Source organism: Babylonia areolata, chromosome 27 (genome assembly GCF_041734735.1).
Source record: "Babylonia areolata isolate BAREFJ2019XMU chromosome 27, ASM4173473v1, whole genome shotgun sequence".
Taxonomy (NCBI): Eukaryota; Metazoa; Mollusca; class Gastropoda; order Neogastropoda; family Buccinidae; genus Babylonia; species Babylonia areolata.
The window spans coordinates 3,674,417-3,692,471 of NC_134902.1; the positions used below are offsets into that span (position 1 = coordinate 3,674,417).

The 18,055-nt window shown below is 42.2% G+C and overlaps 1 protein-coding gene and 1 long non-coding RNA gene across 3 annotated transcripts in view; both read left to right on the plus strand.

Annotated features, from left to right (window-relative positions):
• Nucleotides 1-17,141, plus strand: part of LOC143301119 (sorting nexin lst-4-like) — a 31,924-nt gene extending 14,783 nt beyond the window's left edge. For both annotated transcript variants that reach the window (XM_076615170.1, XM_076615171.1), the window contains 7 exons: nucleotides 2,063-2,166; nucleotides 3,870-3,973; nucleotides 5,608-5,685; nucleotides 6,245-6,321; nucleotides 7,065-7,154; nucleotides 8,858-9,064; nucleotides 15,164-17,141. In XM_076615170.1, the coding sequence (XP_076471285.1) occupies nucleotides 2,063-2,166; nucleotides 3,870-3,973; nucleotides 5,608-5,685; nucleotides 6,245-6,321; nucleotides 7,065-7,154; nucleotides 8,858-9,064; nucleotides 15,164-15,223 (720 nt within the window). In that variant the 3' untranslated portion in view covers nucleotides 15,224-17,141. The remainder of the gene's footprint in view (nucleotides 1-2,062; nucleotides 2,167-3,869; nucleotides 3,974-5,607; nucleotides 5,686-6,244; nucleotides 6,322-7,064; nucleotides 7,155-8,857; nucleotides 9,065-15,163) is intronic.
• LOC143301170 (uncharacterized) lies at nucleotides 9,663-11,120 on the plus strand. The gene is made up of 2 exons (XR_013057739.1): nucleotides 9,663-10,215; nucleotides 10,718-11,120. It is a non-coding gene; the product is annotated as an uncharacterized LOC143301170 (long non-coding RNA).
• Nucleotides 17,142-18,055: the final 914 nt, after the last annotated feature.

Genomic DNA, 18,055 nt, shown 5'->3' on the forward strand with positions numbered 1-18,055 from the left:
AGGCCAAACACTTTGGCATCTTGAAACTGAACTTGAAACTGAAAGGTCCTGATTTGGAGCTCAACGACTGTGAGCAGTTAGCACCCGTGTACCGGTCAAAGGTGTGTTAGAAGTTCAATACTGAGTACAATTTTTGACTCACGTGTGTAAACAAAGTGAGTCTGTATTTTAACCCGGTGTTCGGTTGTCTGTGTGTGTGTGTGTGTGTGTGTCCGTGGTAAACTTTAACATTGCCATTTTCTCTGCAAATACTTTGTCAGTTGACACCAAATTAGGCATAAAAATAGGAAACATTCAGTTCTTTCCAGTCATCTTGTTTAAAACAATATTGCACCTCTGGGATGGGTAACAAAAAAATAAAAAATGAAGCCTAATTATATGCAAACTGCATTTACTGTTATATTTATATTTTTTGTATTCTCTAAACTTGGTACTTTGATCTGATCTGATATTCTGACCCAACAACAAGAGCAGTCATTATTATCATTTTTTGTTCAAACAGGAACTTCTTTTGCTAAGCATGGAAGTTTTATTTATTTTGCAAACGTTTTGGTGCAGATAGTAAAAAAAGGGAAATTACTCTGTAATTAATGCCAGGGGACTTAATTTGCTTTAAACCGATCTTTCTCATCTTAAACATTACCTTTTGAAATTATACTCAATACATAAAAAGCTTGGATTTTTTTTTTTTTTTAAAGTGTATCACAAGTAAGTCTTGAAGGCCTTGCCTGTCTTGTTTATTCTTAAATTGTTCTGTGTTATGTTGTTCAACTGATGTATATTCATTTAGGAGGCGCTGTGTCCTCCGATTCAGTTAGGTGTAGGGCTGAAGATCCAGTGATCACCAGTGATACGGTTCGAGGCCCTGTTTCAGCAAGGTGTTGTGTCCTTGGGAAAAGCACTTTACTGTGAGTTTCTACACTCCACCCAGGTGTGAACAGGTGCGGGACTTTTGGGTTGGGGAAGGTTAACTCTCTCCATACGAACGGCGAAAGAGACGACGTTAACAGCGTTTCATCCCAATTACCATCATCAAAATGTTGCAAGCGGAAGGCTCTTATACTGAAGAGGTGAATGTTGACAAAGAATACCACAGTTCTGACGATGGAAGCTAAAGGTTGGGTCATTCAGACACCCACTGGACATCCGAGGGGTCTGTGTAGAGGAGAAGAGAGGACTGGCCGTACTGAGTGAGTTAAAAACGTTGGAAGGAGAATACTGGGCCCCAGCTTCTACTGCGGAGTCCTTGGCACAGGAATGTGAACTCACTGCCCTGTTGGTTGTGTGAGTGAGGCTGTTGGACATTTAACTTTTTTTTTTTAGCCTTGAACACTGTCCTTGCAAAAATTTATCAGTCAGACATGTCAGTCCTGCCACTGTCAGCTGCGGCCCATCATTGCCGTCCGGAAATATCTGTCCACTGACGCAACATCTAGACTTGTCGTTTCTCTCATTCTCTCTCGCCTTGACTACTGTAACTCTCTATTGTCTGGTCTGCCTGCTTCATTCATTCAGTCCCTTCAGCACATACAAAACTCTGCTGCCCGACGTCCTCAGAAAGAAAAGATCTGAGCACATCACTCTTCTTTTGCAACATCTCCACTGGCTCCCTGTCTCACACCGAATAAAGTACAAGATCAGCACTCTGTGTTATAGATGCATTCACAAACTGCCCCTCCCTATCTCTGCGGCTGCCTTCACCTCTATACTCCATCTCGCTCACTTTGATCGGCTTCGGATCCACTCTGTTTACGCATACCCAGATTCAAACACTCGACTGTTGGCTGTGATTGGAATGAACTTCCTCTTTCGCTACGTCAAGTCTCTACACTCAGCTCTTTCAAGTCTGGCCTTAAAACCCATCTCTTCTCCAAAATAGCCTCCCTTGCCTGCCCTTCCTTGTCTTTAGTTTCGACAGTTTTAGAGTTATGCATGCGTGTGAATGACTGGTGCGAAAGCGCTTTGATTTGTCTCTGCACAGGATTCAGCGCTCTATAAATACCATTATTATTATTATTATTATTATTGAACTTTTTGTGTTGTGTGTGTGTGTGTTTCACAGAAATGGAAACAAGGGAAGAGGAAAGCGGAAAAAGATGAATACCAAGGTGGCAAGTTCTTCCTGACAATCAGCCCGCCTCACCAGGCACTGGACATGCGGGACGTGTGAGGAATGGTTTTGCATTTGCTCTTGTGTCACTGTTTGTCACTCACAGGTATCTTGGTGGGAAATTCAAGCTGCTCTCTCTGAGGAGAGCGCGCATTGCCTTACTGCAGTGCCACCGCCACCCCCCCCACTTCCTCCCCACACCTTTTTCTTTTTTTCTCGGCGAGTGAATAATTTTACTATCAAAGTGGATTCTGCCACAGAATTTTGCCATCAGAGTGGGTTCCGCCACAGAACTTTGCTTTCAAAGGGGTTCTGCCACACAATTTTGTTATCAAATTGGGTTCCGCCACAGAATTTTGCTTCCAAAGGGGATCTGCCACAGAATTTTGTTATCAAAGTAGGTTTTGCCACAGAATTTTGCCATCAAAGTGGGTTCTGCCACAGAATTTTGTTATCAAAGTAGGTTTTGCCACAGAATTTTGCCATCAAAGTGGGTTCTGCCACAGAATTTTGCTATCAAAGTAGGTTTTGCCACAGAATTTTGCCATCAAAGTGGGTTCTGCCACAGAATTTTGTTATCAAAGTAGGTTTTGCCACAGAATTTTGCCATCAAAGTGGGTTCTGCCACAGAATTTTGCTTCCAAAGGGGATCTGCCACAGAATTTTATCAAAGTGGGTTTTGCCACAGAATTTTGCTGTCAAAGTGGATTTTGCTACAGGATTTTGCTAGCAAAGTGAGTGTTGCCACAGAATTTTGCTATCAAACTTCAGAGTGGGGTTTGCCACAGAATTTTTTACCATCTTAGTGGGTTTTGCCACAGAATTTTGCTAATACTATCTGAGTGGATTTTACCACATAATTTTGTTATCAAAGTGGGTGTTGCCGTAGAATTTGCTGTCAAATTGGGTTTTGCCACAGAATTTTGTTTCAAAGTGGGTGTTGCCACAGAATGTTGCTATCATAGTGGATTTTGCCACAGAATTTTGTTATCAAAGTGGGTGTTGCCGTAGAATTTGCTATCAAATTGGGTTTTGCCACAGAATTTTGTTTCAAAGTGGGTGTTGCCACAGAATGTTGCTATCATAGTGGATTTTGCCACAGAATTTTGTTATCAAAGTGGGTGTTGCCGTAGAATTTGCTATCAAATTGGGTTTTGCCACAGAATTTTGTTTCAAAGTGGGTGTTGCCACAGAATGTTGCTGTCATAGTGGATTTTGCCACAGAATTTTGTTATCAAACTTCAAAGTGAGTGTTGCCACAGAATTTTGCCATCAGAGTGGGTTCTGCCACAGAATTTTGCCATCAGAGTGGGTTCTGCCACAGAATTTTGCCATCAGAGTGGGTTCTGCCACAGAATTTTGCTATCAGAGTGGGTTCTGCCACAGAATTTTGCGGCAAATCCACTTTGCAGAATTTTGCCAGGACAACTATTTTGCTGCTGTGGGTGCTTTTACGTGTGTGCCGACTGCATGCTGTACTCAGGATCTCACAGTTTCATAATCTCATGTGAATGACTAAGAATTTCCGTCTTGAACTGTTGACCTGTATTGAGGTTACGTATACATTTTGTGAGTTCTACACTGGCGTTTGATTTGTTGATAAATATTTTGTTTTTGTTGTTGTTGTTGCAAGGCCTGACTAAGCGCGTTGGGTTACGCTGCTGGTCAGGCATCTGCTTGGCAGATGTGGTGTAGCGTATATGGTTTTGTCCGAACGCAGTGACGCCTCCTTGAGCTACTGAAACTGAAACTGTTGCAGAGATGCCAAAATGGAGACGTTCCAGAAGTTTGTTCACAACATGAACGAGAACACCAAGCAGCTGAACAACATTATGCACGACTACTCCAAGAAACAGACTGGACGTGAGTACATTTTTAAGTGTTTAGTTGGATACAGGCCGTGAGCATAATTCCTACATAATCAGTTAGTTTGGAGTTGTGATGGTCGGATGATTTTCAACGTGTTGATTGCTGTTGATGATTTTACACCTTTTTTTTTTCTTCTGAATTGTGTGCTTTTTGACTCACTTGTGTGAACAGAGTGAGTCTATGTTTTAACCCGGTGTTCAGTTGTCTGTGTGTGTCTGTGTGCCTGTGCCCGTGGTAAACTTTAACATTGCCATTTTCTCTGGAAATACTTTGCCAGTACCAACTTTGGCTTAAACATACTATGAAAAAAAATCTTCACAGTCATACCAATAACAGGTTGTAAGTCTCCCGAATGACGCCATATTTCCGAATCATTAACGGTTTATTTCGTTGATATACGTTCTGAAATCCGAAAATTCTAAAAACCGCTTCCCACCTGAGTTGGGCCCACTAGAAGGTAGGTTGTGTTCGAAGACGACGACCTTGTTTTTCTTGTTCACAATTAAAAGGAAAGAAATACACATTCTGGACAGAACACGTACAGTGATACTAACTGCACCATTGACGTGTTTACTGCATATAAATATTCTAAAGTGGACACTGAATCAATTGGAATGAACATAAAAGAGAAATTGAATTGTTCGTTTCTTTCAGCCCATTGTAGACTGGTTCATCAGTGCAGATCTGGAGTTCTACAGTGTGTTGCCATGGGCTTGAAACGATGGCAACGTCTCATTTACCGCCAAAATAAAAGAATAATCAAGATGTAATAAAACGCACAAAAAACGTGTTTTAAACGGTGTTGTTACGTCCACTGCAATCACATCTGTTTGTCGCACGAAGAAAAAACGTCAGTTTAGCTTTAACTATTGAATTCAGTCAAATGATGTCAGATGCGCCGCAGCAGTGGGGATTAGTCTGCTTGCTTTGGAACTGAACATGCTTGGTTCGATCCCGCTCGTATGCGTTTTTTAGGTGTGTGTGTATGGGTGTGTTTTTATAATTTTTTTAATCAATTTTTTTCTTCCAAGCTTATTTTATGTATCATATTGAATACAGAGCACTTTTCAATGCTTTTTTAAAAATCTCTTTTTTTTTTTCTCCACGTGATTCCTTTACTGGATAAAGCGCGAAGCACAAGTGGGTCTTGAAGGCTTTGCCTCATGTTTTGTGTGTGTTGTTTTGTGAAGACATGCAGAAAAAGCATACACTTGATTCAGACGTAAGCAGACATGTGTTTGTCATGTGTCATGTTACACTCACACAGAGCATAATGTATAAAAACACATTAGAGCACACACACACACACACACACACACACACACACACACACAAGCATATGCATATGCACACACGTAGAGGCACACACACACACGCATGCACACATGCACGCACGCATGTGCTCACAATTCAGGCTTTTTAAGTAAGATCACACTATACAGATGGTTGTCATGACCTATTCGTTTACTTAACAATCTGTTTAGAGTGTGTGTGTGTGTGTGTGTGTGTTAAAAAAAAGCGCCTAGACAAATGGGAACAAGTGTAAGATTTGTACAGTTGTTGTTGTTGTGTGACCGGGCTGACTGTTTGAACGGCTGTGTCAAACTCTTCCTTTTTTTTTCTCTCAGCTTTCAAACGGGAGTACACAAAAATAGGAACAGCCTTCAAACAGCTGGCAATGACCTTCAACTTGGACACCAATGAAGGTCAGTGGTCTGAGGTTTTACGAAAATCTGAAAATGTGTTGGATGTTGGCTGAAGTAAGCAGCTACTATGTCAGTTGTGTGCTTTAAAGGAGTTCTTTTTTTGCGTTTGCTTTTGTATTTCACCAATGTTTAATGGCTGTGAAAGGTGTATGAGTGTGTGTATGTGTGCATGAGTGTGTGTGTGTGTGTGTATGTATTCATGTGTGTGGGCATGGATATGAGCTGATTACCACTGCAAAAGGTAGATGGTTATAACACGATTGGGAGATCAGAGGGTTGGTCCTGTGTGTCTTACATCAGAATTTGGACACACTGCATACCAGAAAATGAAATGTTGATGACGTGTGTTCTCTCTTACCTGTTTTGTTGTCTTTATGATTATTTCAGTGCTGCCTATAACTGTTTTAAGTAAGACCGGCTGGTAGTGTTCTTTCTTTAATGTACTGTATTTAACTGTAATACTATTTCTTCATAGATATTTTGTTGGTGGTTGTTTTTTTTTTTTAAGTAACTTATTGATTTTTTTCATCATGCTTTCCTGTTTCCGGTCTCTTTGCAGCTTCCAAACAGTTAACAGCTGCCATCGATCACACAGGTGATGCTTTTGACGAGATCGGGAAAGCCTTTGAAAGACAGGTGAGTTGTGATGATACAGCACCAATCCTCAACTCGGAGGCCAAGCTCTAAGCGCTTTTACAAATGTGGAGTGATTCGCTTAACAGGCTGCCTTCCTTGGTGTAGCCGACCGACAGCTGCCTATTGGGTGCTCATCATTCGTTTCCTGTGTTATCTAATCAGCCTTTTATCATTTTACTTGTATGACTATTATTTGTTTGTTTATGGGGTTGGCGTTGTTGAGAGGGCCAGGAGTAGAGGGCCCTGAGTGTCAGCGAATCGATTGCGATCGCGCCTTAATTTTAGCACGATTGCCCAATCAAGCTACATAATTATGTGACCTGGTTGGAGACATAATTTGACAAAAAACAAGAACGCCAGAGAATCGACAGACAGGCAGAAAATACGAAAAAACTTAGCCGTATGATTGGGTTGGGAGATAGAGGGGAGGAGAGAGGGTGTGATTGTGTGTACGTTTCTTTGCGTATGCGTGCGTGCGTGCGTGCGTGTGTGTGTGTGGAGAGTTTGAAGAACTAAAAATTTTTTTAGAATAAAAAGGGAAAGCCCAACCTAACTATAACCTAACTACAGCCTTTTGACTGTGTGTGTTTATTTGACTTGTGTGTGTGTGTGTGTGTGTGTGTGTGTGTGGCTATATATATATATATATGTATGTATGCGTGTGTGTTTGTGTATGACTATATATTTGTGTGTGTGTGTGTGTGTGTGTGTATGTACATATGTGTATGTATGTGTGTGTACAGCCCAGCAGCGACACGTACCCACTGATGGACTCGCTGCTGGAATACAGAGGTCTGCTGAACGTCTACCCGGACGTCCTCAAAGTGCATGAGGTGAGACAGCCCTCACAGAGTAAACATGCACATTGTCTGAAAGATTTGGCCTTGTTACCAATGCACAGTCCTTACAGAGTAAACATGCACATTGTCTAAAAGCCTAGGCCTTGCTACCAATGCACAGTCCTTACAGAGTAAACATGCACATTGTCTGAAAGCCTAGGCCTTACTATCAATGCACAGTCCTTACAGAGTAAACATGCACATTGTCTAAAAGCTTAGGCCTTACTGTCAATGCACAGTCCACGCAGAGTAAATATGCACATTGTTCTAAAAGCCTAGGCCTTGCTACCAATGCACAGTCCTTACAGAGTAAACATGCACATTGTCTGAAAGCCTAGGCCTTGCTACCAATGCACAGTCCTTACAGAGTAAACATGCACATTGTCTAAAAGCCTAGGCCTTGCTACCAATGCACAGTCCTTACAGAGTAAACATGCACATTGTCTAAAAGCCTAGGCCTTGCTATCAATGCACAGTCCTTACAGAGTAAACATGCACATTGTCTAAAAGCCTAGGTCTTGCTAACAATGCACAGTTCTTACAGAGTAAACATGCACATTGTCTAAAAGCCTAGGTCTTGCTGTCTATGCAGCGCAACAACAGATTGAAAATAACTTACCATTATCTGCTGTCTCGTTTAAGTAGACCCCCCCCACCCAACCAGTATGAATGAAAAAGTTTTGAAATTGGTCAAGGCATTTTTGTTTTTTTGAGCTGTATAATTACAGTGCAAGAAATATGATACAATACAGTGCAACTCAACACAACACAGTGCATTGCAACACAATGACACATTGCAGCACAACGCAACCCAATGAATTTCAGTCCGCCACGCCACGCCACACCACACCACACCACACCACAACAAACGACAATGCACCACACCGCATTGCTCCACACCATGCCACACCACATGACAACAAAACGCCACAACAAAACACACCATAATAATAATAATTATAATAATGGATACTTATATAGCACACTATCCAGAAATCTGCTCTAGGTGCTTTACAAAAACACTTTTGTTAACATAAAACATTATATCTATGTTACATACACACACCAAAATGTGACTACACACACACACACACACACACACGCTGCATACATACATTTTAACATACATGTGTATCTAACAGCTACCCTAACACATACGCACACATAGGCAGGCACAAACTTACATAAACACACCATACCATACTACAACGCACCATACCATACTACAATGCACCACACCACAACACACTACACCACACAGCGCCACACCATACCACAATACACCACACCACACGGCAACGCAACACAACACAACACAACACATTACACCACACAGCGTCACACCATACCACAATACACCACACCACACGGCAATGCAACACAACACACCACAACAATGCAACACAACACAACACAACACATTACACCACACAGCACCACAACAACAAACGACAATGCACCACAACGCATTGCTCCACACCATGCCACACCACACCACAACAAAACACACCATACCACACCATACCATACTACAATGCACCATACCATACTACAATGCACTACACCACACAGCGCCACACCATACCACAATACACCACACCACACCACACGGCAATGCAACACAACACAACACAACACAACACACCACAACCCAACGCAGTGCGACAGACCCGACCCACGCTGCGCTGTGTGTGCAGGGAGCCATCGGGCGAGCCAAGGAGTGCATGAAGCAGCAGGAGGAGGGCAAGATGACGGAGGGGGAGGTGCAGAAGGTGCTGCACAAGGCGGACACCATCTCCTACGCCACCCTGGCCGAGATGAACCACTTCCAGCGGGAGAGGGTTCGGGACTTCAAGGACATGATGCAGCTCTACCTCCGCTCCCAGATACAGTTCTATCAGGATGTGAGTTGTTTTGGGGGTTCTTTTTTTTTTTTTTTTGTTGTTCTTATTGACTCAGTTGTGTAAACAAAGTGAGTCTATGTTTTAGCCCGGTGTTCGGTTGTCTGTGTGTGTGTGTCTGTGTGTCCGTGGTAAACTTTAACATTGACATTTTCTCTGCAAATACTTTGTCAGTTGACACCAAATTAGGCATAAAAATAGGAAAAATTCAGTTCTTTCCAGTCATCTTGTTTAAGGGGGGACTTGGCGTGCATTTTTGATGAAAAATCACCAGAAAATGTGTTTTGGGGTTATTGTAAATTTTGAAAGAATAATATATCTACAAACACTTTTTGGGTGTCTTTTGCTTTAATTTTGCATAAAAGTGTGTGTAATTGTACTTTTTTTAATGTAGGTGGCCTCAAATATTTATCGGAAATCGAAGTCGAATCACAAAAATCGCTATCTTCAGACCCTAGCAACCACCACTTTCGTTTTACCAATTGAGGTGTGTGACCGCTCGTTTGAAAGCTAAACATACGCTCTTTCCGGTCAACCTAATTTCATATGCAAACAACCTCAGTGCGTGAGCTCCGCGAAGCACGAAATGGCTCACCCAACAACAGTGTATAAACTGGTGATTGGGCCTAAGCTGTCACGAGGGTAAATCCATGATTCTGATTGGCCGAAACTCCAGTCATCCGCCATCTTTGTTCATAGCGTCTGTTTCGAAGTGAGCTAACTAGGACATTCATTTTGTCAGTTTTAGGCACAGTTTTGCTTTTTTACAATGCCAAGAAAGTTTGGAACGAAGTTTAGAGTACTCCATAAGTTTGGTACAAAGAAGAGAAAAGGGAAATGTGGAAAAGCCAGCCGCCAATCACAGCAAACTGAGGTCGAATCGACAACCTGTGAGCCGACTCCATCAACGTCGTCTGCTATGGAATACCCGTCCTCTACTTCAAAGAAAAGAAAAGGACTTTTTCTCAAAAAAGAAGGCAGTGTCTGATTCTAGTGAAGAAGTAGATGAGTCTGGACCCAGCAAAAAACAAAGACTGGAAGAGGAAGCTGTAGGAGAAGTGAGAAGTGACGATCTCAACATCATCATGAACCTGAGCTGCCTTCAGTGTCTCATCGATTCCAGTGGTGCATTGTGTCCAGAATGCAAAGAACCGGTAAGTCGATCGTTGATTTCTTTGTTTATTTTTTGTTTTCTTTATCATTCATACTTCTTCCTGGTCATTGTGAAGTGTGAGAGGAGAGAATTAGATTGTGGTGTGAGGGGGTGAGTGGGGGGCTGTGTGTGTGTCGTGTGGTGTGTGTGAGAGGTTATGTGTTTATTCAATCAATGTGTGTGTGTTCCAGGTTGTGTTTATTCAGTGTGTGTGTGTGTGTGTGGCTGTGAGTGTGTTCAGTGTATTAGTGTGTGTTTCAGGTTATGTGTTTATTCATAGTGTGTTTGTGTGTGTGATTATTCTGTGTGTTTGAATATGTTTCAGGTTATGGGTTTGTTCATTATGTATGTGTATGAGATGTGTATATTCCATGTGTGTGTTTCAGGTTATGTGTTTGTTGTGTGTGTGTGTGTGTAAGACTGCTTGTACAGATGTGTGTATATGTTACAAATGTATGAAGCTGTGCAAAAAAAAGTGTACTGTAATGTATCATGTGTTTCAGAGCCTGAGGGTGACTGAGGGAGGTCAACAAAGGGTCCTCGGCCCTGCTGGATGTGATGCTGGAACTGGAGCTTGTGGGAGGAAGCACTCTGGGTGACTTTGTTTTGAAAGAGGACACTGCCAGGGTGGTGAAATCCAGCAGAAAATCATCAGAAAAGGAGAAAGAGAAGAGAAAGAAAATAGAGATGGTGCGACGCATGGAACGCCAGGAAAGACAAGAAAGAGAAGGGGAGGTGTATGGGCCTGGGCAGTTCTGAGTGTTTGATTTCCAATGCCACATAGAAAAAACTGTACAGAATGTCTTGACAAGGTATCATACTTGATAATTATTGGAAAATGATAGTAATACTATTGAAAATTGTTCCTTTCATTTGTCCACATTAAATTCTATCTTTGGAGTCAAATTTCTCAAAACGACTTTTTATTCCATACGTATGTACTGCCCTCCTTTACTGTACAAGTTCTACAACAGCTATTGCCTTGAAATTTTGCATATAGATGGAAAAATGGCTTCTGAGTGCAATGAAACCATTAGAAAGTATGGATCTTGGACAGTTTTAGTGTTATATTAGGTTAAAAATAATTATTTACATTTGTCAATTTTCTCCAAAGTCTTGGCGATGGTATTTACATTTATGTACATTTATACATACTAATTTATGTCTATTGCACTCTTCTATTCATGTCCTTTGTATTGATTATGATTTTAGCTTCAATACTACCTAACTTTGCAAACTGTAGAGGAGGAGCAGACGTACTCGTTTTCGACAGCACAAAAACAAGAAAAAAAATCATAAAATTATTTCTATGTAACATGAACATTTGAAACTTTGTATTCTAGCTCCAAATCCACTTTGCTGTCTATGTGCAAAATTTCATGGCAATAGCTTTAGTAGAAGTCGAGATACAAAAATACTAGAAAAATGCACGCCAAGTCCCCCCTTAAAACAATATTGCACCGCTGGGATGGGCACAAAAAAAAAAAAAAAAAAAAAAATGAAGCCTAATTATATGCAAACTGCATTTACTGTTATATTTATATTTTTTGTATTCTCTAAACTTGGCAGTTTGATCTGATATTCTGACCCAACAACAAGAGGAGTCATTATTATCATTTTATGTTAAAACAGGAACTTCTTTTGCTAAGCATGGAAGTTTTATTTATTTTGCTATTCTGACCCAACAACAAGAGGAGTCATTATTATCATTTTATGTTAAAACAGGAACTTCTTTTGCTAAGCATGGAAGTTTTATTTATTTTGCAAATGTTTTGGTGCAGATAGTAAAAAAGGGAAATTACTCTGTAATTAATGCTAGGGGACTTAATTTGCTTTAAACTGATCTTTCTCATCTTAAACATTACATTTTGAAATTATACTCAATACATAAAAATCTTGGATTTTTTTTTAAAAGTGTATCACAAGTGAGTCTTGAAGGCCTTGCCTCTCTTGTTTTCTTTTTTTTTTTTTCTTCTTTCTAATGATTATTCTGTTTCATTTTAGCAGTATGTGAGTTGCCTGGTCTTTCCACCTCCAATCTCAGAAACAGTTCTGTTAGGATCAGAATTTTTATTATTTTTTAAAAATTTTGTTTTGTTTTATTTAGTCATGGAAGTGAGCGGCCTGGTCTTCACCGCCACTTCTCTTTCTTTTACAGTGCTGGCATTGGTTCCTGTGTTCCTTCTGTTTTAGAAATGTGTAGAAATGATAGGCGTTAACTCCCTGTACAGTGGGTACTAAGAGCTTTCCATATCCATATCCATCATCATCAGTACAGACAAAACAGTCTCAGAGTCTGTGGCCTTTCATGCCCTGCTCTCATGGTGACCTCAGTTTCGATACCCCTCCAGTTCTGTGCTTGGGGTGAGTCCTGTCAGTGTCTTCAGTGTTGGCAGATTCATGGGGGGGGGGCTGTTGTTTGAGGGACGTGGTGGTGGTCTCCACTCTGGGAGAGATGCTCACTCAATCTGGCTCCGCGACTAAGCCATTATTGTCATTAGTAGGCGGCTTAGTAGGTGGTGTCCTAAGTATGTTAAATCAGAACAGGCACCACTGAACACCACCGAAGTGACTCAGCAGCAGTGCAGGGTCTCCTCTGGTGTGTGGCCTCCTAGCGACCCAACATCGATGGCTCCCTGTGGACTGCCGACGCTGGAATTGTGACGGATGAACCTGGGTGTGGCCGTGTATGGGGGAATCTAAATGAGTGGTGTGGGAGTAATGCCACTGAAATGGTGCAGATGATAGGGCAGCAAAAAAAAAAAAAAAAAAAAAAGAACTTTCCATAAAACAGTATACATACAATGGTACATTTTGGCAGACAGCACCACATGAACACATACAAGAAAAAAATAATCACCAATATCATACAGATTGTAAAGATAAAACGTAAAAACAACAAAATTTGCCTGGCACACGCATGCCCACCCAGCCATAAGCACTCACACTACATGGGCACTTCATTGGGGAAGAAATTGGGAGGAAAAAAAAAAAAGACAGACAGAGATGGCAGTGCTGCTTTACATTCATGGGTCATGTTTTATAAGTTTTTGAATTGGTTTTGAAAGTGGATAGACAGGGTGAGTGACGGACATCCAGAGGAAGAGAATTCCAGATAGTCGGAGCTTGATACTGCAAGGCCCTTTGACCAAATGTCTTTTGAGGAGACTTTAGGGACTACTGTTGTAGAACAACCAAAAACAAACCCCTTTGTGGATATAGCGTGCTGTGTATGATAGTTAGTTTGAGGTGCTAATATGTACTGTGTTTAGCCCTGAGATTCAGGTCAGTTGCATCTTTGCCAAGAGGTTTTAAAAAAAAAAAATTATTTCATTTTTTGATAGTTTATATCACTAGTTTAGGAATCGCCATAGAACAACAAGTTCTTTGAAGTCCGTATTTCCATTATTGCCTCATATATTACCGGTCATGAAAGTCCTCTTTTCTTTACCATTCCTACCTTGTTGTGATGGTGATGCTTGTGACCTGCAGTATCACTGTGTGGGCTGTGACTTGCTATCACTTGCATGCCTTTGAGAAGAAGGTGTGGTGTGGTGATGGATGGGGGCGGGTACTGGCTTATATGCCTGGGATCTTCTTCTTCTTCTGCGTTCACTCATATGTACACAAGTGGGCTTTTACGTGTATGACCGTTTTTACCCCGCCATGTAGGCAGCCATACTCCGTTTTCGAGGGCGTGTATGCTGGGTATGTTCTTGTTTCCATAACCCACCGAACGCTGACATGGATTACAGGATCTTTAACATGCGTATTTGATCTTCTGCTTGCATGTACACACGAAGGGGGTTCAGGCACTAGCAGGTCTGCACATATGTTGACCTGGGAGATCGTAAAAATCTCCACCTTTTACCCACCAGGCGTCGTCACCGTGATTCGAACCCGGGACCCTCAGATTGACAGTCCAACACTTTAACCACTCGGCTATTGGGCCCGTCTATGCCTGGGATAAGAATGTGTGGGGTGGGGAAGAGTGGGGAGGGGTAGTGTGAAAAGAGCAACGTGGAGGAGGCGGTGGGTTGGCGTTGTTGAGAGGGCCAGAAATAGAGGGCCCAGAGTGTCCGCGAATTGATTGCAATCGCGCCTTAATTTTAGCCTGATCTCCCAATCTAACCATATAATTATGTGACCTGGTTGAAGACAAAATTTGACTAAAAACAAGAATGCCAGAGAATCGACAGACAGGCAGAAAATACGAAAAAAACTTAGCCGTATGGAGAGCAAAGATACAGGAGTCATAATGGCTGCCGGAAAAAGAAGGCGCTAGCCAGCGGGACAAAGGGGAGGTTACCTACTTCCGGGAGGTTATCGGCCGTAGTACTTTCGTTTTCTCCGCATAGGCTGGATAGTAGTTTGCACAGGACAGGAATGTCAGACCCCAGCCGGAGTCTGCACTAGTTGGGTCACGGTATGTATGTTATTTAAACGTAATTTTAGATAGAAAATTTCCTTTTTTGTCTGGATCTGATGTCTTTATTTCAAGCACCTGTCCTTAAACCCGACTTGTCACAGCGACAAACAGCGCTCTACCTTGTTTTTGTGCAAGGAGGAAAGTGGCAGGGTGGTGAAGACGCTCAGCTGCTGACATGGAGAGTCTGTGAGGGTGTGGGTTTGAATCCTGCTCTCACCTTTTGCCCCAAGTTTGACTGAAAAACCAAAATGAGTGTCTTAGTCGTTCGGATGAGACGATACGCCGAGGTCCCATATGCAGCACGCACCTCATGCACTGTAAAAGAACCCATGGCAACGAGTGTTGTCCTCTGGCCGAATTCTGTAGAAGAAACCCACTCTGGTATGTATAAGCATGCACTAAAGGCCTGACTGTGCTGCTGGTCAGGCATCTGCCAAGCAGATGTGGTGTAGCTTTATATGGATTTTGTCCGAACACAGTGACGCCTCCTTGAGAAACTGAAACTGAAACTTTTGTGCAGATGACACGGAAGCTGGAGACGGCGTTGAGTCACTACGACAGTGTGCACGTGCCCAGCTAGAGCCCTGTGTGTTCCTGAGTGAGTGTGTGTGTGTGTGTGTGTGTGAGAGAGAGAAGAGTGTGGAGCGCTACCACACACAGGCGAGAGGAACACAAAACATGGGGGGAAGCCAGCGCCCAGGGGGGTGACACCTATCTGCCGATGTACCACAAGAGATGGGAGACAACACATCAACAACATGCCGCACTTGTAGCCTGCCATAGGACAGTTGTGATACATGGACGGTGTGGAAGGGCGTAGGTGAGTGTTGGCGCCGTAGTAAAAGTTTAGGTTGTGCTGGTGGTTGTGTGTGGGAACAAGTGTTTTAAACATACATTCTACGGGCTGCTGTTTGCCTGCCTTCATGCTTTAGAAAGTACAGGAAATGTGTTCCTTATTCGGAGTCGGGGGGGCGGTTGATTCCAGACTGTGTCTGGCGTAGTGTGTGGCAGGTGTTGTGATTCCAGAGCTACTTTCATCAGCCTTGGTGGCTGCTTGTGGGGGATATCGTGTTTGGTTTCCAGGAAAAATTGAAATAACTAGAGATTGATTGATAGATGTTTTGATTGTTTGCTTTCAAACGTGCAATGGTTTTTGTGTACACAAAGCCTCATTGAAACAATGGTGATGTTGATAATGAAACTAACTTGCAGCTTGAATTTGTGTGTGTGTGTGTGTGTGTGTGTGTGTGGATTGGCTGTGGACCAGGATTTGCCTTTGAATTTAGCACCACAAGTATTCTTATGCATGCTCGTGTTGGGAAGAAAACAAGAGAATTATTTTCTTTGTTTTGTGTTTGGCTGAAAGTAACTCTTAAGATTGTTGATTTAACCGCTTGTTGTTTTTTTTGTATTTTTTTTTTTTTGTAGAAGCATAACCACATTGAACAAAGTATTATGATTGCCGATGGTTCAAAAATCATGCGTGTTACAGATGTGTACCTCAATCATAGAGTCCTGCCTGCTGTTTTGATTGTACATATAGTCCTCCTTTCTCATGCCGTGTTCAGCAGGAAACATGGACCGTTGCATCAATGACATCTTGAGGAAATAGTGATACATTCCGTGTGTACTTAGCACTTCACAATGTGGCTACTTTTCGGTGGACTTTAGGGAGCTGTCTTTTCAGTCTCCCTGTTTGTATGATAGAGGAGTTCTTTTGATATTTTTTTTTCATCATCTCTCTTTCTTCCGGTTGTCTTGTCTTCTGTTCTGTCTCCTTTGTCACCTCTGTTTGCTCTTCCTTTGTTCGGTAAATGATTTTTATGGGTCCTTGTTCCCGTTTTCTGTCTTCTGTTCTGTCTCCTTTGTCACCTCTGTTTGCTCTTCCTTTGTTCGGTAAATGATTTTTATGGGTCCTTGTTCCCGTTTTCTGTCTTCTGTTCTGTCTCCTTTGTCACCTCTGTTTGCTCTTCCTTTGTTCGGTAAATGATTTTTATGGGTCCTTGTTCCCGTTTTCTGTCTTCTAGTCTTCTTAATTGTTGGCTGTGTTCGCTCTATCCTTCCACGTAATTTGTAAGTGTTTCACTGAGTTGATTTTCCTACTCTCTGTCTTCTATTCTTTCTCCTATGTCAGCTCTGTTTACTCTGTCTTTCCACTCCAAATATTTCTGTGGGTTCTTTTTCCCCTACTCTGTTTTCTATTGTTCCTCCAATGTCAGCTCTATTTGCTCTATCCTTCCACTCCAAATATTTCTGTGGGTTCTTTTTCCCCTACTCTGTTTTCTATTGTTCCTCCAATGTCAGCTCTATTTGCTCTATCCTTCCACTTCAGATATTTCTGTGGGTTCTTTTTCCCTGCCCCCCGCCCCCCCCCACCCCATTGTCTGTTCTTTCTCCTGTTTCAGCTCAATTCATTCTGTCCTTCCACTGTAAATGTTTCTCTGTATGGTTCAGTGGATGAATGGATTTGTCGATTCGACTGATGGGGGGGAGGACGGAGGGGGTGGGGGGGAGGACGGAGGGGGTGGGGGTGGGGGGCTCGGCTCATAGATACTCATGTGTGTCTACTTATTATATTTATAGTTAGCTAGCTGACTGGACAGATTATTATCTGGTTGTATGGTTTGCCGGCGAAGCTGCGTTGTGGTCCAGGGAAACGGGGACTGTCATCAGCAGACTGGATCTGTACCAGGGGGATTAAAACATAGGGGGGGTGGGGTGGGGGGGGGGTCCACATTACCCTGCACAGTTTGTCTCTTTTACCAGTCCTGAACAACTGTTTCTTCACGCTGTGTCGTCACTCTTTGAAAAAAATGGATAACTGAATAAAGAATGAAAGAAAGGAAAAGGTTGTGAGCTCCAGACACTTAGATGAGCAAGAAAATGTGTGTTACTTAAATGGCAGACAGACAATATGTCAGTGAAATGGAATGATATGCTCCCTGAACTGGGGGGGGGGGGGGGGAAGAAGAAGAAAAAAAGGGGGGTTGATTGTATGGGTGGATAAAGGTTCAGACATATCCTCCTGCCTCTGGTTTATTTGTTATGACCGTCTGCCGTCATTTAGGAATAGTGGTGTTGGGAACATGCAGCCACTATTCTCCTTTTTCTTCACGAGCTCGTAACTTTTTTTCTGTGACGACGACGAAGCAAACGACAGAATCCTTATTGGATGCTAACTAGAGAAAGAATACTGCATGGTGGTTGTGTCAGACTTTTGCAACTATGTTGAAGAGAGTTTGTTTCTTCATCTATCAAATTTGAGACTGGCATCTGATACGTGTATTCCTACAGTTGTTTTATCTTGTGTATTTCTATCATCATCACAAACCTTTCGTGGTGTCGGAATCAAGTTTTTATTATTTTTGCAGGAGAGTTGTGCGTTTTGTCTTTAAATTGGAGATATGGTTAC